The following is a 21,154-nucleotide window of genomic DNA, read 5'->3' as shown; positions in this document are numbered from 1 at the left end:
CCTACTATGTGCCCAGCAGCACTGTGCTAGGCACTGGGGATGCAAAGACAAAGAAACCCGACCCCTATCCTCAAGAAGCTCATATTTTATTGGAAGAGATAATGTATGAGTATAAACAAAATCTCCTGCCCTTCTGGGCTCTGCTCCTTTCTCTTAATTTCTAATTTCCCAGATTATAGAGGTTGTGTGCGTGTGTGTGTGTATGTGTGCACGTGCGTGCGCAAGAACGTGTAGCCTCATCAAATCCTCTCTTCAACATTAGGCTGATTTGTCTCTTCTGGTTCTGTGTGACCTAAATATAAGTTTAGGAATCAGACCCAAATGATGTCACTTAGATGATAATGAAATACTGTTGGGACCAGTTCTCAGTGGCCTCATTAAATGTTAGACCTGGTACTCTGGTGGCCAGTGCTTGCCATATAGTAACGTTTCCCCCCAACACAACTTCCCTCCTTCTCCTCTCCCTCTCCCCCGACCCTGACTCTGGTTATAGGAAAGCTCCCCTTTATTTCCCCCTTTCTTATCCCATTTATGGTTGGAAGCAGTGCAGCGTAGGAGACAGAAGGCTGGGCTCAGAGACCAGAAGACGTGGGTTCAGACTCCACTGTCTGACTCCTACTGGCTCTGTGACCCTGGACAAGTCATTGAACTTGCATGTGCCCAGTGAAGGTTTGCCTCGGTGGAAGGTCCCCGATTGGGAATTTCCCTCATGCTGATGAAACCTCAGAACCTTCTTGCCTTTGGGCATTTCCCTGCTAAAATAGTTGCTTACCGGAGCCCCTAGGCTTCTTGCTGTAGGTGAATCTTGCTGTGGGTTTGCCTAGCTTGTCATGTTCCTTGTTCCCAGCATGCCACCTGGACGTGATTCTCGGCTTTGATGGCTCCCAAGACCAGAATGTGTTTGTGTCCCAGAGGGGCTTGGAGTCCAAGGTGGATGCCGTGCTGAACCGCATCACCCAGCTCCAGCGGATCAGCTGTACTGGCAGCCAGGAGCCCACCGTACGGGTGGCAGCCGTGGCCTACACCCCTTCTGGGCCCGTGGAAGGCTTTGACTTCTCCGAGTTCCAGCCGGACCTGTTTGAGAAATTCCAGTCCATGCGCAACCAGCACCCTTACCTTCTGACGCCGGACACACTGAAAGTGTATCAGAATAAATTCAGGAGCTCCCCAGCGGGCAGTGTGAAGGTGAGGGTGGGGATGACTTTCTGCCTTGTCAGAGATGTCTCTGCATGTTGGGGATGGAGATGAGAGGCAATGTGACAGAGTAAGGAGGGGCTTGGATTTGGAGTCAGAGGAACCGAGTTCAAATCCTGACTTTGTCACTACGTGATCATTTCCTATCTGTGTGCTCAGTTTCCTCATCCGTAAAGTGAGGGGGTTGGACTAGAAGATGAGAAGTCTGTAAGACCCCCTTATACCTCAGAATCCTCTGATATTTTGGGGACTGGGCAGGAGGTTCTTGAAAGGGGATCTCTCTGAAAACCCATGTAATGATCTTTGACTTCATAAGAATGTGCACACCTTTGTTACTGTTCAGTTGTTTTTCAGTCATGTCTGACTCCTTGTGACCCCATTTGGGGTTTTCTTGGCAGACATACTGAAGTGATTTGCTATTTCCTTTTCCAGCTCATTTTACAAGTGAGGAAATTAAGGCAAACAGGATTAAGTGACTTGTCTAGGGTCACATAGCTACTAAGTGTCCAAGGCCAGATTTGAACTCAGGAAAATGAGTCTTCCTGACTCCAGGCGTGGCATGCTATGCACTATGGCGCCCCCTAGCTGTCCATACACACCTTAGAGCCCTTTGTTAGTTAGAAATTCATGCCTTAGAGGGACTACTTCCTACACTTTCAGACCTAGAGCTGGAAGGGGTCTTGGGCCATTCAGTCCAAGCCCTTCATTTTATAGATGAGGAAACTGAGGCCAAGAAAGGAGAGTGACTTGCCCAAAGTCGCACAAGTAGTAAGTCACAGAGATCAGGTTTGCAAGCAGGTTCTTTGACCCCACTTAGCACCATACCAGGCAGTCTGTTACTGTTGAAAGAGCTTGGGTTCTGGACTCAGAGAGTCAGGGTTCGAATCCTGCTTTGGTTAGGGAGACATTGGATCTCTCAAAGAAAAAGCTCCCAAGTACTCTGGTAGTGAACTAAGCCTGGGTTTGGGCTGTCCGACTCATGCTTTGCTGTGGGTTAGGGTGAGGGTAAGAAGTTGTAGTTTCTGCAGTTAAATTATTATTCCAATTCACCTGTGTCCTCCTTTCCTCTTGTCTTTAAAAGCTTGCTTTTGATTTCATAAATGAACCTTGCAGTCAAAACACATGATCCATGTCTGCTCTCTTACCATAAGCTCAGGACTGCAAAGATGAGGTTTTTTTCTTTAATGAGTGATCAGTTTGTATTATTGGAATGGTCCAGCCCAGTGCTCTGCACGCAACAGGCGTGTTTGTAAATTGACTCGAAGATCCCCTTCTGTTGAAAATTATGGGGGTTTCGTGTGAGGTTTGACATTTCTCCATGTTTCTTTTTCCAAGGTGGTTATTCATTTTACTGATGGGGTAGATGGCAGCCTGGCTGAGTTACAAAAAGCATCCGCTGAATTGCAAGAAGAAGGTAGGTACAATGGTTTGCTAAAAGTGGGTTTGCATAATTGGGTGCGAGAAAGCCTGGACTTGGAGATGTAATCACCATCTTCATGTATCCGAAGGATTGTCTGGCATGAGAGACCACTGGTACAAAGTCATGGAGGTAGGAGATGGGATGCCATGAGGAACAGCTCATAGTCCCATTTGACTGGAATGGAGAGTGCATGAAGGGCAAGAGGGCTTAGATATGCTCTGCTTGGCCTCAGAGGCAAAACTAGTACCGATGGAGGCAAATAAAGTTAGGCTTGACCTCAACAAGGAGAGCTCACCCAGAGTAGAATGGCTGCCCCTATTGGGGTCTTTGAGCAGAGGCTGCCTGGCCGCTTCTTGTGGATCCATGGAAGGTTTCCAGAGCTCATCTATAAAATTAGGGGGTCCCCTAGTTGTTGGACCTTTCCATGGGGTCTCTTCCATCTCTGAGGTTCTGTGATTTTAGTTGGAATGTCAGGAGGGAAAGGTCCTGCATCCGGGTTCACGTCTTCATTCAGACCTTTGCCTTCACTGTGGAGAAGTCACAGGATGTGGCTCCTTATGCCTGAGTCACAGTGAACTCTTTGACTAAACATTGCAGTGACACCCTGATACGTCTTAGGAGTACTTGTCATGCTTGTGACGTGGTACAGGGAGGCAGTGTGGAGCAGTAGGAAAGGTCCTGGCTTTTGAGTCAAAAGACATGGGTTCCAGTCTTTCTCTACCACTTAATGCCCATATAACCTTGTGCCAGTCATTTAACCTCCTGGGCCTCAGTTTTCTCATCTGTAAAATGGGGGGGAGATTGGTCTAGATCTGAAGTCCCTTTAAGCTTTGGAGCTATGATCCTATGAACCCATTCTATCATTTGTGGCTTGGACAAAAATGCCAAAGCCTCTTCTTCAACGTTAGCTCTCATGGGCCTGTTCCCCAATTTTCTCCCCACAGGTGTGAATGCCCTGATCTTTGTTGGCCTTGAACGGGTTGCCAACTATGACAATGTGATGCAGCTGGAATTTGGTCGTGGCTTCACCTATAATCGGCCTTTGACAGTGAACCTGATGGACCTCGACTACGAGCTGGCAGAGCAGCTGGTGAGTTACTCAGTGGATGGATTTGGGGGACACAGTGGTTGGTCGGGAGGTCTCGGGGATCTGAGCTCACAGAGGTGGAAGCATGAACACAGGTGGCTCAGTGGGGGGTCTCTGCTTGGGGCCAGTCTTGGTGCTGGAGCTACTGGGGGAATCCCAAAATGGCGCCCTTGGAGGGAATGAGAGCCAGAAAGACTCTGATAGAGTAAGTGGCTTGCCTGTGGCCACATACACAGGAAATGACAGATTTGGGATATTTGGGAATGGAAGCTTCCTGAGGGCAGGAACTGTTTTTTGTTTTTTTTTTTGCCTTTGCACCCAAAGCACCTAGTACAGGTGCCTGGCTCAAAGGAAGAAATCAATCAACACTTGTTGAATTGAGTTGTTGAGCATGAAGAGCCTAGGTAGAAAAAGGAAGCTAGGTGTCGGTACTCAGCACTAGAGCTGAGAGGTGAATGAAGTGGACCCTTTGAGGTGTCTGGAGGCTGAGAAATGGTTTTATTATTACTTTTTGGAGGGCGGGATTTATATCACCAGTGGGCGGTGTGTGTGTCCCTCTCCCTCCATCACTGACTGCTGAGGGGGTCTCTGAGGACCCCTTCTGGGTTTCCAGTCTAGACTTGGTTTTTTTGGGCTGTAGAACAACTATGATTTCCAAATGCCCTTCACTTCGGTGACTTGGGATGAGACCTCTCTCCATCGATGCCGGCTGTAGCTCCTGATCACACAGTAGGTCCTTTTGAGAGTTGCTGGGGAGAGAGACAGTGGGGAGGGGAGTGATCATCCCAGGCTGGCCAGCTTGGTGATGAGAATCAGCACTTAGCAGGCTAATGGGCCCCTCCATGGGCCCAGACTGGCCAAGGCTGTACTCCGCTCTGCCGGCAGAGACGTTGAGGAAACAGGCTCCCCTCATCGACACCACGAGGCAGCTGGCAAGGGCAGTTAGCGGGGTTCCGAATCACGCGGCATGGAAGAACTGAGGACAGCAGGAATTCCATGCCCAGGAACACCATTGGCCCCGAGCAGCTCACAGGCATGAATATCAGGGAAGGAAGAAAAGCACTTCAGTGATCGGCCAAGGGAGAGGCAATATTCTATCAGCTCATGTCAGAGCGATAATTACCAGACGATGAGCGTGATTTCAGACACCTGAGTGACAGAGTCTGTAGAAAACAAAATTTAAAAGCATAATTTAAGCAGGAACTCCCAGTGTGGAACCTCTCACTGGCAACATGAATCCCGCGAAGTGTTTGTTGTCTGAGATGAGCAGTGAAGCATCAGAAGCATCCTTAAAATTAATCACACAGATCAAAGCAGAAAGCAAGGAGATGGACTTGATAGCGTGTAGAGTTGGAAGGGCCTGAGTTCAATTTTTCATGTTACAAATGAGAAGATTGAGGCCCAGAATAGGGAGAACTGACTTGCCTAAGGTCACACAGATAGTAAGGGACAGAGTCTGGATTTGAACCCAGGGCACAGGATCAAACGATCATAGCTTTAGAGCTGGGAGGGACCTCAGAGGCTACCTGGTCCAACCCCCCATTTTATAGAATGGGAAACTGAGGCCCAGAAAAGACAAGTGACTGGCCCAAGGAATACAGTTAATGAGTGGGAAAGGTGCGATTTGAACAGAGGTTCTCAAATCCCAAATCTGACACTCTCCATGGTCTCACAGTGTTTGACATTTCTGAATATTAAGAAGAGGTCATATTTTGGAGTTGATTCTATTAGGGGTCTCATCAGACCAACACATCTGTATCACTTTAAGTATGCTGGCTAAAGCATTTTAAGTTTTAGTTTTTCAAATGGTCAATCCTCCCTCCCTTCCTCCCTCCCTCCCTTCCTTCTTTCCTTCCTTCCTTCCTTATTTCCTTCCCTCCCTCCCTTCTTTCCTTCCTCATTTCCTTCCTTCCTTGTTTCCTTCCTCCCTCCCTTCCTTTCTTCCTTCTTTCCCTCCTTTTTTCCCTCCCTCCCTCCTTCCTTCCTTCCTTCTCTTCCTCCCTCCCTTCCTTCCTTATTTCCTTCCTTCCTTCCCTTCTTCCTTACCTCCTTTTTCCCTCCCTCCCTTCCTTCCTTCCTTATTTCCTTCCTTCCTTCTTTCCTTCTTTCATTCCTCCCTCCCTCCCTCCTTCCTCCCTCCCTTCCTTCCTTATTTCCTTCCTTCCCTCCTTCCTTCCTTCCTTTCTTCCTCTCTCCCTCCCTTCCTTCCTTATTTCCTTCCTTCCTTCCCTCCTTCCTTCCTTCCTTCCTTCCTTCCTTCCTTCCTTCCTCCCTTCCTTCCTCCCTTCCTTGTAATCTTACAGCTGAGTGTCTGCTTGAGAAATGACCTGAGTTCATGTGATTGTATAGTGTTGAAGCTGATTATGGTGACGTACCAGTAGTAAGAGTTACTCCTAAGAATTCCATCTGGCCCTGGACAAACTGAAGCTGAGTCATTCAGATTGGCTTAAGTGGCCAATCTTAAGTGGCACTACAGGTGCCTCTCCATCTGTCCCAGGTGTACACAGTTAGTTTTTCTCAAACCCCACCTGAAAGTCCTTTTCCCCTTAGGAGGAGAGTGGGGCAAGCCTGCAGGGTGGTTTGGGGGATTATTCACATTCTCTCTTGGCTTGGGCTGTCTTTCACTGTTCCCTTTCATTTCCACAGGATAGCATTGCTGAGAGGGCATGCTGTGGTGTTCCCTGCAAATGTTCTGGGCAAAGAGGAGACCGAGGACTTCTGGGCAGTGTCGGGCCAAAGGTAGCATCTGGGCTTTGGTTCATTTCATAAAACTGAAACAAAATTCCAGGAAAATTGCATCAGCATATTTGAGCAGGAATTTTTCTTATCACTTACCATGGGGTTAAGGAGGGGTGAGGAAATTCTGTTCCCATTTCACAACAGAGGACACTGAAATATAGCCAAGGTTGAGTTGACTAAAGGTCATGGGTGGAGATTGGATGAGACCACAAATCTCTCCAAGCTGCCTTTTCTTTAATAAGTTGACTCTTCCCTAACAGCAATAGAAAACATCCATTGCTTACCAGTCTCCGTATCTACATGTTCCCACTGATTGATGTCTTAAGTCCCATTCATTTACTTGAACTATCAATGGGCTCCAGAGCAGGAAGGACTTTCCTGCTCTTCATTTTTTCCCTCCCTGAGACTAGCTCCTGAGCATCAGAGTATTTGGTATGGGGAGTTTGGCGAAAGAAGTATTAGTAGCATCAATAGCAGAAAGAACAACTCTGATCCATCAATGTCTAAGAAAATGGATGGACGTCTAGGAAGGAAATCTGAAGTCATGCCAACAGAATTAATGATATTCCCTGAAATTCAGGAGAATTGCTGGAATTGGAATCAATAGTGAAAGCTTTGATGGAATAGTATTCTATGAGCGAACAAATTGCTTTGTTTTTTAGGGTATGCCTGGAGAAGACGGCTATAGAGGTTACCCTGGGGATGAAGGTGGACCAGTAAGTAACATGTTTTTTGTCTTACAACCCTTCTTTCCATCTTGCCCCCTCCTTAACACACTGTGATCTAAAGTGATCAGCATTCTGATGTCCTTCATTCGTATTAACTTTGTATAACATTTCCAAGATAAGACACTCTTGACCAGTAAATGGGCACAGGACCTTTGTGACATTCTTGACCCAGTGACTGAGAGTAGGTTTTCTGTTCCTTAAGGGCAGAGACTGTGACTTTTCATCCTTGTGTTCCCAATAACTGGCCCAGGGCCTTGCTTATAGCCCACGTGCTTCTTAGTACAGTGCTTGGCACATAGTGTTTAAATGGTTTAAAAGTAGCCAATTGGTGCATTCATATAGTAGATGCTTAACAAGCATTTGTTGAATTGAGACGTATTTTATTGACTGTGAAGATTGCCATCATACAAATCATTACATGGTGATATGACAGTAATCATAGCTGACCCTTACATACTCTTGTAAGATTCGTTGCAAAGCATTTTGAATGCATATCTCATTTGGTATTACCTGTGGGCCCTGAGCCATACATTCCCATGGAGCAGGTTCAGTCCTGGGTAGTCACTACATATTTCTTTTGGGTTCATGTTTGTACCCAAAGCTGAGAAGCTGTGGTTCATGCTTAGGTTTTAACTAAAAAAGAAAACAGCTTTCAGCTCCTATGCAAGTGCTTGGGCTAACAAAGCATAGAACATAGGTCAGACTTTATTTAATTTGGAAAAAAAAAAACACAAAAGACTCCCACTCAACCCCATCAGCAGTCATAAGTAATTGAAAAAGACAGTCTAATCACATATTTCCTCTTTTTCCAAAGGGTGAACGTGGACCTCCCGGTGTGAATGGTACTCAAGGTTTCCAAGGATGCCCAGGCCAGAGGGGAACCAAGGTATGTTGTGGATGAATGAATGGGTCAGGTTTGGGTAATGTATGAGGAACGATTGTAGCCCAGAAAAGTTACTTTACCTGCATATGTGGGAGGGAGAATATGTTTGTTTACAGGGATTTAGGGTGAGGAAAAATTCATTTCTGTAAGGAGGAAGGCAGATTTGAGAAGCTTCCTGTGAATTATTTCAATGAGCTAGTCCTTTTTGGAGCAGTTGCATTTTAAATCTGGTAGGGGAATGACCCAAAAGGAAGACCTCATAGTTTTAAGATACTGTAGCCTTGAGGTTAGCATTTTGTTTTTATTATTCATTATTCACATTTACCACCACCACCACCACTATTACCACCAGCACCATCATCATCATCATTATTATCATCATTGTTAGTACATAGATAACATTTTTAGGTTTATAGAACACTTTACATGTTCTTTTATTTATATGGCGCTACTATTGTTATTCTCATTTCCTGAATGGGAAAACTGAGGCTATGATTTGCCAGTTAGATAGCCAATAAGCACCAGAGGCAGCACCTGAGCCCATATGGTCAGACTCTAAGACTAGTGCTCCTTCTACTAACCCACTCAAGGTATCCTCCAGCTAATTTCCATCACTGCCCATGGGTGACTCATCATTCTGTGTATATGGAAAATGGCATGTGTTGAAGGATCACTAATTTATTTGCTTTATTTTTAGGGTTCCCGTGGATTCCCAGGAGAAAAGGTATTCAAGATTTTTAAAAAACTATTATCTTTCAATTTTGCTAAATTAATCGATTCATTTACCTATTTATATGTCAATTCTCCTTTGTGTTTTCTTTCCTAGGGTGAATTGGGAGAGATAGGCCTGGATGGATTAAATGGAGAAGAAGTAAGATATTTTTAAACTATTTAGACTTTAAAATAAAAGACACACTTTGATTTCCCAAAGCCTTGGTCATACATCTTTGATCAAGGTTGTAGAAACAAGTGCCCTTATGACCTTTTCTAAAACTTGTTTTTCAGGGAGACAAAGGATTGCCAGGTTCTTCTGGAGAGAGGGGCAGTGCTGGCAGAAGGGTAGGTCATGTTTTCTCTACTGTTGCTAAATTGATAAATACAATAGCTTTTCCTGCACAGAATTTTTATTTTGACCTATAATCAAAAGGATGTATGGCCAGCAGCAGAGCCAGAGCTGTTCTCTGGTTGGACAGGAGAGCTGTTTTCAGGTATCTGAAGGATTGTCATGTGGAGAAAGGATTAGCTTTGTGCCACTTGGTCCCCAAGAGCGTGGCCAGGTTGTATTGAGTTCTGTAAAAGCAAAGGAGCCTAGTTGTGCCCCAGGGAGCACAACCAGGCACCATGAGTGGAAGCCACAAAGAGGCATATTTAGACTTGATGTCAAGAAAACCTTCCTAATGATTGGAGCTGTCCAAGTGTGGAATGGGCTGACTTCCGGGGGCAAGGGGTTCCCCATCAATCGAGGTCTTTCACTTGGATGACCACTTGTTGGGGAGGCAATTTTTGGTCAAGTGCATGTTGGACTAGATGGTATTGTTGGTTCCATCCAATTCTAGGAGTCTGAGATTCTGTTTGCAATTAAAATGATAACTTTGGGATTGTCTCTCTGAATAACATTGCCATTTCTAAACTGAATCGCATCACATTAAGGGAGGGGAATGGTTTTGAAATCATTTGTGAGCTTTGTTGTCTCTTTGTGTTTTTATTTTAGGGAGACAGAGGTGTTAAAGGAGAGAAAGGAGAGAGAGGAGACGTGGGAATTCGCGGTGATGCGGTAAAGAGAATTCCCTATTGAACTGCTCGGGGGAAGGGGAAGGGAATAAATTTACATAGCACCTATTATGTGCCAGACACTGAGCTAAGCACTTTGCAAATATTCTCATTCGATTATTTGCTTAGTGCCAAATTTAGGGATGTGGGTTATGAGGAAGACAGGGAAGGAAATGGAGATGTTCCCCAACTGAAATAGGAGATGTGTGGCTGAAAAGAGCCCTGCCATCCCCTTCCAGAAGTCTGCCTTTGCAGTGCTCACCATAGAGAAATGTGACTCACACCTCTCTGGCTTGTAGAGCCTTGGCACCATAAACAAGGGTTTCTTGGGAATGGCATTCTTGCTCTCCATTGGTCTCTCTTCTCATGTGGCATTTCAACTCAATAAAGAAGTCACCATTCCTGAGCCAGATTGTTTCCATTTTAGGCTGGCTCACTGCCTCCCATTATGGTGACCCTGGAGTGGGACACAATACTGCAAGGATGGAGGATATGCCCATTTCTTGTCAGGAGAAAGACCCCACTGTCCCCAGTCTGTGAATGAGTCTGGGTAGACTGGTGTCATAGCCTGTGGGGTCACCCCAGAATAAGCCCGATGGGCAAATCATGGGATTTGGGTAGACTGTTGTGGATTGGGATGATCTGGAAATTACCTTCTCCTTCCAAGGAGTCACATCTGCCCACCCTTTTAAATTCTCACTCCTGTTCGTTCATTCATTCAGCAACAATCTAGCATCAGTCATGTGGTCCAGCCATTCATTAATTAGGTCAATTCTAGTATTGTTATCCCACATTTTCATGTTGTTGTTGTTATTTTCAGGGTGAAATAGGACTGGACAGTCAACAACGAGGAGCCCAAGGAGAAAAGGGTGAAATTGGCCCAATGGTAAAGTATTATTCGATCATTCTTTATTCCAATGGCCAAAAGAAGGAAAGCTGAGCAGCTGAACTAGGCAGCTAGGGCAGAAGCAGGAAGCAATGCTTTCCTTGGACCTAATGAAGGCCAGCCCTGTAGAGGGTCTATCCTGGGCCTCAATCACTTCCATGGTGATATGTGAATCAATGTCATTCAATTTATTCTAAGTAATGAGATTCTCATCTTCATGAGCAGATCTTGGCGAAATATGTGTTTGTAGACACACACATGAAGTGGGGTGTGGGTGAATTTGCACGTATAGTATACATATTTATGCACTCAGATCCATTTCATGTAGTTTTCTAAGAAACTCAAGTTTCTTTTGCCTGCCCATGAAAATCTCATCTCTGTCTCTTCTTTGCCCTAGGGAATGCCTGGACTTGATGGGACACCAGGTGGTCCTGGAGTAGTTGGGAAGGATGTGAGTATATCTCATTTCTTTGCCCAGTAATGGACATGCCCATTGATGGACATCTGGCGCAAAGCCACTGGACGCCTTTCTGCTCTTGGCAGGAAGTGAATGTCTGGAGCCCTGTTTCACCACAGAAACTTCCCTTCCCATATTCTTGCTATTCTGAAGTTCACATGGGATGCCTGTCCCATGAGCTCTTTGCTACCTACTAAATATGACAGGCAGTGTGATGTAGTGGATCTTAGAGTCAGGAAGACCTCAAAGTACAATTCCTGTCTTTGACATATACTTGCTGTGTGTGATCCTGGGTAAATCCTTTAAATTCTCAGAACTGGAGGCAGCTCCTTGAGATTCTAAATTGTAGAGCGGGTGCTGACACTCATTAAATGGCTCACAGAATCTGGGAAACTCCCCAGAATGGGAACAATGGTTGGGAGCACACATGGGAGAGGAGCATTGGTGAATCATGTGATACTTGCTCTTCTCAGAGGCTGGAAAATAAGGAAGTAGGAAAGAGCCTACCTATAGAAGGTCATTGCCCAGAGGAGAGTGAATAGTGGGCTGGCAAGAGATGTAAGAAACACTGCCGTCTCTAAGATTGCTCCCAATCCACATTAAGGCTCATCCTAAAGCAGAGTGGAAAGGAGAGGAAGGTTTGGCGAGACCCTAATCTTCAGCATCTCATAGTATCTGAAGTCAGGCCGTGCGGAGTGAATTACTAGAGGTGAACAAATTGTTGTAGAGCTGCATTCTGCCTACCATAAAACATCACACCAAGGTTACTCATTTTTTTGTCTCTGAACTCATAAACAAGCAAATAACGATGAAAAATAGTGTTTTAAAAGCCCTCAGTGGAGGCTCATTAATTTTAAACAGTCATTTGGAGCTACGATCGAAGGCAAGAGGGGCCGTGTTGGAAATGGCTACACCATGCAATTGGCATTGACTTGATGAAAAAACCCAGTGCATGAAGGGGGCCAAACATAGCTCCCATGGAAATAGCTTATAAATGTCACTGGCCCCTAATTAATTGGAGATTAATGAGTGTTTTGGAAATGCCATGTGTAAGGAAGCCAGGACAAAGGACTTTGTGCTTGTAGTGGGGAGGGGGATGCCCGCACTTACCCTGACACTGACTTCAGAAAGGAGAATGTCTTGCTTTTTTCCCCTTCTTCTCTTTCTGAGTCTTTCTGGCTCATAGCTCAGGGAGAAATCCCTTTCTCCCTTGAGGGACCTAAACAAATGACCAGGCTAGAACAGTGGCAAGAGAGAATTATTGGCCATCTGCAGCCCAGTGGCGCATTCGGGCTTTACACCAGAAAAAACTTCCTGACAATTAGAGATGTCCCAAGGAAGGGTGGGCTGCCCTGGCAGCTCTTGGAGGTCTTCCAGCAGAGGCTGCAGGACTATTTATAGGAATGTTACGGTGAAGATTCCTTTAGTGTATGAGTAGTACTAGGTCTCTTCTAACTTTCACATTTTGTGAAAACCATAACTAGGGTTGAATCACTGGTGCTTTGTATCAGGGCACTGGAACTTAAGAAGGCAAAATGATTCCAAAAGATTGTGCAATTTAAAAATCTGTTACATTTATATTTTGGCAGCACTTACCCTGACGGTCCTGTAGGAATTAATTAGAACTAATCAGGTTACCTCTGAGCTCAGCTTTGTCCTGCTCCTCCCGAAAGCAGCCTCACATTGTCTCAGCAATTCTGCCTCCCCACTTCTCCCTTCCCCCCACTGTGGGGGTCCCAGGCTTGCTCCTCCCATGCTCTGTTTGAAGGCACATTTTGTGCTATTGACTTAGACGCACAGCCTCTCACACTGCCCCTAAGGAGTCGTGCACAACTGAGGCAGGCAGGCTGGTGAAGTGGGACCCTGCGAAGAGTAGGTCTATTAAAAATCCCCCACCTTGCTATGCTCCACCACTGAGCAGCTACTGCTATGTTACCCAAAAATCTAAAGGGGAGAATGAGGGTACCCAGAGACTGGATGTAATCCAGTCAGATAAATGGAGCCCATTAGGGCATAATGGACAGATGGAGGACTGGGCTTGGCAGTCCTGGGTTCAAATCTCATCTCAGACTCAAATTACTTCACTTCTCTCAGAATCAGTTTCCTCATCTGCATTAAGGGGATAACAGCTGCACCCTTACTGGGTTGTTGCAACAATCACCTGTATCATGGACACTAAGCTCTTGGCAAGCCTCAAAGTGCCAACAAAATGTGGGCTCTTCTGACTCTGGCTGCTCATGCTTTCTTAGAGGGGCAGAGGGTCTGCATGACGCCCCCCGCCCCGGGCAGTTGGGTTTGCTCTTCCTTTTCCTAGAGGGGAGAAATACTCCACTTAGAGATTCCAGGGCACGGAAAGCTTGGAGAGTGCCTGTCCCAGACTTGGTTCCTCACTCTTGGTGAGTCTGTGGGACCTGCTCTCCATGGCAGGGAGGCTCATCGCTGCTCATCTTGGTGGGTCCCACTCCTCGGGGCCGGGGGTCTTCCGCACGGTGCCAGACTAAAGTTTGGCCAAAGCACGATGAACAAGCCTCTCTCGGGTTTGCTTTCAGCCCTCAAAGCCTCCTTTTCCTCTCTCCTTTGCTCTGTAGCTGTTACTTTTGGCTCAGAGGCTTGGGACAGTGGGGACCCCTGTTTGAAATTGAGCTTACATCACGTTTGCTCCCCACTGGGAGAGAGCTGGGACGGTGTGGGGGAGGGGGAGTGCTCGTGTCCCACAGGCTTCCCTTTGGAAATGAGGGGGAGAAGGAGGAGTAGAGAGCATGGAATTGTTTAGCTTGGCAGGATCCAGAGCCTCCCAAAGACTCTAATTGGCAGCAATCGGAGTAGACGAGGGGCCTCCTCCAGGAGGGATCAGATGGCAGAGAAGCCGAGAATCTGTCCTCAGTCAAGCTCCAGTGCCTAGCCCAGTGTCCGCAGTAGGCACATAATAAAGATTTGTTGAATAATAATAACAGTAATAATAATGACTGGCATTTATAAAGTGCTTCAAGTTTTATATGTGTTACCTCATTGGATCCTTGAGAGAAGCCTGTAAGAGCTGCCTTGGTCATCCCCATTTTACAGAGAGGAAAATCAAGGCAGAGAGGTGACGTGATTTGCCCAGAGACGCACGGCCAATATTTATTTAAGATTTACAAAGTGCTTTGCCTATATTACCTCATGAATGAATGAATGATGAAGGACTTGGAGAGGCTCTTTTGTCTGCTAACCCCATGGTGGTTTCTTGTTCATACAGGGCGGCCCGGGGCGCAGAGGCCCCCCTGGAGGGAAGGTAAGTGTTTGTCCTTTGGTTCCCCCATTTTCCCACAAGCACCCATTAATATGAAGGGTGTTCACTGTCTCCATGTGCAGTGCCCTGTCCCATCACTTCTTAGGAGGCTATGAAGTGAGCCCTGGGTCTGAGTTGAAGTCCTAATACCTTTGTCATTAGACCTCTCTGGGGTTTGTTCTGATAGCTAGTGCTCAGGGTAGAGTATGAGAGGGACATATTTGGAAATGCAGGTGATATAAAAATCAAAGTTTAAAAGTCAAGGTGGTAGCCAGTCTACCCTGAACTAATAAAGTAGAGGGGATGTCCTATGGACAAAGAAACCAGATGGGAACTGAGTTGTTTCAAGGTTCCTTCCAGCTCTAAGCCTACAATGCTCCCCATGATCTGACATTTTTTATTTATTTTAGCCATTGATTTATAGCCCACCCCAACTCAGGTTCCCCCTCGGTGCCTCCTCTTGGGGCTAGGTCAGGGTGGAAATCTTTCCAACATTTGGACCAGGGATGGACTGTTTTGCCTGTGGCCCAAAGACTGGCCTTGTTAGTTCAGAGAAGCCCCTCAGAAGCAGTTGGCTGCAGGGGATGCCTTTTTTGGCCACCCCTCTAAGAAGGCTTCTACAAAGTCTTGTTGGAGGCATTGGGCGTGTAGGGGAGAAACACTCTGCCTAGATGTGACAGGGAATGGAAAGCTTGGAGAATCCCTGTCCCAGACTTGGGTGTGTTAGTGGGACCTGTGCATGATGGCAGTGAGGAAAAATGGGAAATCCAAGGTTTGAATTTGAATTAAGTCAGACCGCTATGTATGATCTCTATTGTCTCTTGTTTTCAAGGGTAACAAAGGCGGTCCAGGTCAAGTGGGAATTGCAGGAGAGCTAGGAGCAAGAGGGCCACAGGTAGGTCAATGCTGAGGAGCTCCAGGCTTCCTTCTTGGGGGACAAGATGTTTTTTAATTGGTTGATTTGACTTTCTTAATGGATGGTTGAATATTCTTGCGGCGGGTTATCAGCCAAGATGCTGATGTTTTTGTCACCTTCTTGGTCTTACTTGAGTGACCATACCCAGTGTGGATTAGTGTCAAGAGCACTATGTGTGGAATCAATCCCAGGAGAGGGATGGGTGGGAACCTTGCCTCTGACACATAACTAGCTGAGTGACCTTGAGCAAGTCACTCCCCTCTTGGAGCCTCAGTTTCCTCACCTGTCACATTAGGGGGTGGATTAGATGGCCCCTTGGGCCGCTTCTAGCTCTAAAGCCATGATACCATGGTCCTGTGTGTGACCTAGGCAAGTGACTTCCCTCTCTGAACCTCAGTTTCCCAATTTGCCAAACTGGGAGAATAATGCTTGCTCTGCTAATTTCATAGCGTACTTGCAACTAGTGCTTTGTAAGCCCTGAGGTCCGTCTGAACCATGAGCTATCATTGCCTTAGCTGTTTTGGGCTGTCAGCAGGACTAGGTACATGTGCCCCCTCCCCAGGACCTTTCCCAAAGGCTCACCCTGTTCATAACACTTATGCTGATCTCCTCTGTCCACAGGGGCCATCCGGCCCAACTGGGCCCCCGGGTTTGATAGGTGAACAAGGCATTCCTGGACCAAGGGTAAATATTTCTTCCTCTCCCATTCCCCCTTTCTCCTGCTTTACCCTCCCTTCCCTCTCTTTTTTCTTTTCTTCTTTCTCTTCTTTCCTGTTTTACTCCATGTCCACCAGGGGTGGGGGAGGGGAGGAGGCTTTACAGCAGATGACTACCCAGCCTTCCATTTATGGTGGCCAATGTTGAAGTCCCATCTCAAATTTTCCTTTTCTCTTTCTGTTGCTACAGTAATCTGAAACACACTGCAAGGCTCCCCCGTAGCTGACAAATGCTAAATAAATACTTGTTATTATATGAATGGAATAGAAGAGAATTCTGGAGGTGAAAGCAGATGTGAAAGAGGCAGTGTAGTGTAGTGGAAAGAGCACTGGAGTCAAAAGATCTGGGTTCAAATCCAGCCTCTGAAACATTTTCTGTATGGCCCACCTCCATGGGCCTCAGTTTCCCCATTTGTAAAATCAGGGGGTTGGGCTAGATGCCCCTCAGGTCCCAGTCCTTTCCTAAAACACTGATTATAGAAACCTACTAAAAATATTGACTTGGGAAAGCTTCCCCCAAACAAAGATGGACGGCTTCTAGTCTGGAATGCCTGTGTGAGGCCTTTTCACATCTTTAAATTAAACCCATTCCGTCTAGACAGGGGCAGTGCCTTGATTCAGCTCTGCATCTCTCTCAGAGGCACCTTGATGTTGTGTGCTACGTATGCTTAATGGCTGTACATAATGAGCAGTCCCTGCCTTCAAGGGGCGTCCTATAGAGTAGGGCAGGTGCCATGCCCACAGCCCAAAGAGAGCAGGAGAGGATATGGAAGGGGAGAGATGGGTTCATTCACTCACAAACACCTGCTATGTGCAAGGCACCAGACCTGGGCAGGGATGAGCTAAAGCTTTGTGAAGGAGGTAGCATTATGCCTGAGTCTTGAAGGACGAGAATAGGTGGGATAAATTGGGGAATTTTTGCGGATCCCCATAGTAAAACTTTGCCTAATTTGCATGATTCCGCAGTGACCAATCCCTCCTCTTTTTCCTCTAGGGAGGTGGCGGAACCCCTGGAGTTCCTGGAGATCGTGGCCGACCTGGTCCCCTGGGAGCCAAGGTATGTCCTAAGAGACCCAAAGTCCCTTTGAGGCGGACTGGCTCCTAGATGAAGACTCAGGCTTCCAAGACCCTCGTTTGTCAGCCTTCCTTACTCCCAAGCTAGCTGCAGTGGTCACCCTTTGGCCTTTCAGAGACCCTCTCGGGCCAGAGAGCCGCGGCTGCTCCCAAAGGAAGCTTGAGGCCGTGAGCTCTCGTCTCTACTGCCTGATCCCCACTGAAACGAGACAGCAGTTGACATGCTCCTTCCTGCCTTCTCAGCACGATGATAAATCAAGTTCTGTCTCACTCTTCCTTTTCTGAGCCTGACTACTCATCGTAAAATGGGGTTGGAAAGTGCCTTAGAAAGAACCCTGTTTGGAGAAGTGAACAAAGTGGTTTTGTGTCCCAGCTCTCTGCCTCTTAATAGCTACGCGACCCTGGGTGAATTATGTCATCTCTCTGGGCCTCAGTTTCTTCGTCTGTAAAATGAAAGGGTTGATCCAGATGGCCTCTAAAGTCCCTTCCAGCTCTAAAGATAGCATCCTCTGATCTCTAAGGTCCCTTCCATTTTGGAATCTACAATTCTATTAACTCTCTGGGTCTTGTTCTGCATGCCTGGAAAACGCATGGATTGATTGAGCCCTGCCAAATCCAGAACTATGAGCTGTGATCTATGAGGGCAGCTTGGTGGCTCAGTGGATAGAGCACTGGACCTGGAGTCAGGAAGAGCTGAGTTCAAATCTGTCCTCAGACACTTACTAACTTGAGACCCTGGACAAGTCACTTAACCTCTGTTTGCCTCAATCCTCTGCAGAAGAAAATGGCGAACCATCTTTGCAGAGAAAAGACCACGGATAGTATTGGTGTCCACAGGGTCGCGAAGAATCGAATGTGACTGAACAATGATCCTTGATCAAATTCTTATGCTGTCCAACTCAAAAGATCATGGCTTTAGAGCCTGAAGGGACCTGGGGGCTGTCCAACTGTCTGAATTTTACAGATGAGGAAACTGAGGTGGAAGGAGGGTCATTGACTTGCCCACCTCGTAGGGATGTGAGGAAGGAAGCTCGTGGTAAATTTTAAAGCACATTTATAGACATATGGGCTGCCATCATTAATTCTCCATCTCCACCGTTTCCACAGATCCATGCTATGAGAGATTCCTTCTCTCTCATCCTCCCTTTGTTCTACCACTGGTAGGGTTAGAGAAAGAATATTGCAAGTTTTCCTGACTGGTTTCCAGAAGTCCTCATCAAGGTGTTGTGCTTCCTTAAATCACTGAGAAACAAGCAACAGAACAGGTCATGAAGCCTACACATCGCTTTCCTTAACTGGTTTTGGAGATGTAATCTGAAGCTTCTACAGAAATCCAGCTCAGTTCAGTTCAATGTAATTCCCTTCAGTCCATGCTAACCCAACTCATCTCAACTCAACCCAACCCATCCCAACCCAACTCAACCTAATCCATTCCAACTCAAATCACCTCCACTCACTCCAGATCAAAGAGGGCCTTTCATGCACAACTTGAAGCAGGAATGAGGTTTTCTAAAATGATCTCTTTTCTTAGGGTGAGCCTGGAGAGCCTGGTCCGAAGGGAGGCAATGGGCAACGTGGACCTCGGGGAGAGATGGTAAGTTTGAGAATCAACTTGGTTCCCAGAACCTTTCATGGTTTCCCTCTGGAGCTGTGACTCATAAGGACAAAGATGGGTCTTACTTTTGGGAGACTCTTTCCTGAGCTGACACTGTATCCTGAGGGAAGAATAGAGATGAATTCCAGTCCAGGCTTCATCTATCTCCTTGAGAGCCGTTTGAAATCATTGTGCTTAAGAGCTTTTGGTTAAAATGTTCTTTCCTGGGATAATAGTATGTCTGTTTGAATAGGGTTGTTTAGTGATGGTGTTAATTAACTGAGTCTTGAAACTTAGTGTCAAAATAGCATTCCCAGAGATCAAACACAAGAGTCTCCAAGGTATTGGCTAGCCTTCTCAGAAGGCAGTATGGTGGAGTGGATAAGAATTATGGATTTGGAGTTCATTCTGGCCATGTAACTATTAACATGAGGACAGCTGCAGAAGGGATAGGTTTTAAGAAAAGTCCAAATCCTAAGATCAGAGCACATGATGGTGCCCAATTACAGCAAGAAATCAGAGATCTTTCCTACAGTTCTGTGTGGACTATAAAATACAACCTCAGTAAGTTCCATTGGGTGGCCTCCAAGGCCTCTTCCAGCTCTAAGCACCCAGTGTGGGGAGCTTTTCAGTAATTTCTTGTGCCTAGGTCTTCTAGTTTACAGTCTATGACCCTATGACTGATTGGGAAGGTTGCCAAGGAGCACATCTCAGTTTGATAGAAGAAAGAACTTTTTCACACTTAGAGCTCTCCAGTAATAGACAAGTTGCCTGAAATAATGAGCTCCCTGGCGCTGAAAGCATTTAGGTCAAGGTAGGATGGTCACCTGTCAAAGATGCTATAAAGATGACTAGAATTCACGACCTCAAAGGTCTCTTTCTATTCAAAGATTCTAGGATTTTCTAATCCTACTTTTGAATGGTCTCACAACCAGTTCCTCTTGTACCTTTATCACGCAAGTCAACAAGCATTTGTTAAGTACCTACTATATGCCAGGTATTTGTTATGGACCTACTATGTGCCAGGCACTGTATTAGGTGCTGCAGATACAAAGAAAGGTAAAAGATAGTCCCTGCCCGAAAGGAGCCCTTATTCCTCATTCCTCTTTATTCACTATGAGTGGCATAAGCCATATGTTAAGTGGGTGCCTTCAACTTGACAAAGGGATCCCCATTCAACTCACCATGTCCTAAAATGGCCTTTTCTTCCCTCTCTTTAGCCGAGAAAGGGCACTGACACTTTCAAGGCCCCCAACATGATGAGGTTACTTGGGCGGTGTTTCCCTCTCCCCCTCCCCTGCTCTCAAACACCAGGACTGCCCTACTGGATGTCCAACTGATGGTCATATTATCTTTTCTTTTCCTAGGGAGATGATGGACGAGATGGTATAGGCCTTGAAGGACAGAAAGGCAAAAAAGTAGGTGCTCCCCTCATGAAGAGTGGGTTAACATTTATTAAAGTTTCACAGAGTGGCCTCAACCCATTCCATTGCTAAAGTAGTTATCAAGACTGCTTACTGATAGGTACTGTTCATAGAAGACAAGTGGATTTAAGGACTACTGAGCCTACCCTACGTGTCATGGTCATAATGAATGCAATGGAATGAGAGAGTGGGTGTGAATGCATGTTGTAGATGGTAAAATGCCATAGAAATGCAAGAAGCTATTATTAAGGTAACCCTAGTCATTTCTTCCTTAAACCTGTTACATTGCTATTGTTATATTTGTTAGGAATAAATACCTATAATGCTTAAGTTTATTAATAAAATAATAATGTGAATATTTGACAGAGTATTCTTTAAACAGAACTATATAAAGCCACATTCTTATTTTGTTTTTAAATATATAGAGTTATAGAAATAAATATGAGTATACACACATTTAAATTGGAGCAGAATCTTGATAGAATCCTTGTTTATTTTTGTTTTGTTTTTTAGGGAGAACGTGGATTCCCTGGATATCCAGGACCAAAGGTAGATAGATCTCTTCCTAGTAACATATTAGTAAGGCACGGTTACACACACCATGTACAAATCAACAGCTCTAAATCTGTGTCTGTACAACTCTATGACAAGGGAGGTGATAAAGATAAATGTAAAGTTTTACAGTTGGGTTTAAGTAATCAACTTCACAAGTACAAGATGGAGGAGATATGGCTAAGCAGCAGTTATGTTGTGAGGGAAAGAGCTGGGGCTTTATTGAACTGCAAACTCACCATGACTCAGCATTGTGACATGGCCCATGTAAAAAGCTAATGTAACCTTTGGTTGCACGCAGAGGCAGTGTCCATAATGAAGGAGGTGAGAGTACCACAGTTCTGTGCTCTATTCTGCCCTGATCTAGTTCCAAAACTGCATTCAGTTTTGGAAGATCTGTTTTAAGGGGAAGATTTACAGGTTGGAATGCATCTGGTAATGGGTGA

General features: G+C 45.8%; 1 protein-coding gene across 8 annotated transcripts in view; it reads left to right on the top strand.

The window, feature by feature from the left end:
* COL6A3 (collagen type VI alpha 3 chain) overlaps positions 1-21,154 on the top strand; it is a 95,494-nt gene that overhangs the window by 46,585 nt on the left and 27,755 nt on the right. For all 8 annotated transcript variants that reach the window (XM_027875203.1, XM_027875201.1, XM_027875202.1 and 5 more), the window contains 19 exons: positions 848-1,185; positions 2,530-2,608; positions 3,559-3,704; positions 6,348-6,440; positions 7,103-7,156; positions 7,983-8,054; positions 8,749-8,775; positions 8,878-8,922; positions 9,057-9,110; positions 9,763-9,825; positions 10,642-10,707; positions 11,105-11,158; positions 14,400-14,435; positions 15,265-15,327; positions 15,970-16,032; positions 17,059-17,121; positions 18,670-18,732; positions 20,100-20,150; positions 20,670-20,705. In XM_027875203.1, coding sequence (XP_027731004.1) covers positions 848-1,185; positions 2,530-2,608; positions 3,559-3,704; positions 6,348-6,440; positions 7,103-7,156; positions 7,983-8,054; positions 8,749-8,775; positions 8,878-8,922; positions 9,057-9,110; positions 9,763-9,825; positions 10,642-10,707; positions 11,105-11,158; positions 14,400-14,435; positions 15,265-15,327; positions 15,970-16,032; positions 17,059-17,121; positions 18,670-18,732; positions 20,100-20,150; positions 20,670-20,705 — 1,466 coding nt within the window. The remainder of the gene's footprint in view (positions 1-847; positions 1,186-2,529; positions 2,609-3,558; positions 3,705-6,347; positions 6,441-7,102; positions 7,157-7,982; positions 8,055-8,748; positions 8,776-8,877; positions 8,923-9,056; positions 9,111-9,762; positions 9,826-10,641; positions 10,708-11,104; positions 11,159-14,399; positions 14,436-15,264; positions 15,328-15,969; positions 16,033-17,058; positions 17,122-18,669; positions 18,733-20,099; positions 20,151-20,669; positions 20,706-21,154) is intronic.

Source organism: Vombatus ursinus, unplaced genomic scaffold (genome assembly GCF_900497805.2).
Source record: "Vombatus ursinus unplaced genomic scaffold, bare-nosed wombat genome assembly UNPS02014808.1, whole genome shotgun sequence".
NCBI classification, from domain to species: domain Eukaryota; kingdom Metazoa; phylum Chordata; class Mammalia; order Diprotodontia; family Vombatidae; genus Vombatus; species Vombatus ursinus.
This window is presented reverse-complemented; position numbering and strand designations above follow the sequence as displayed.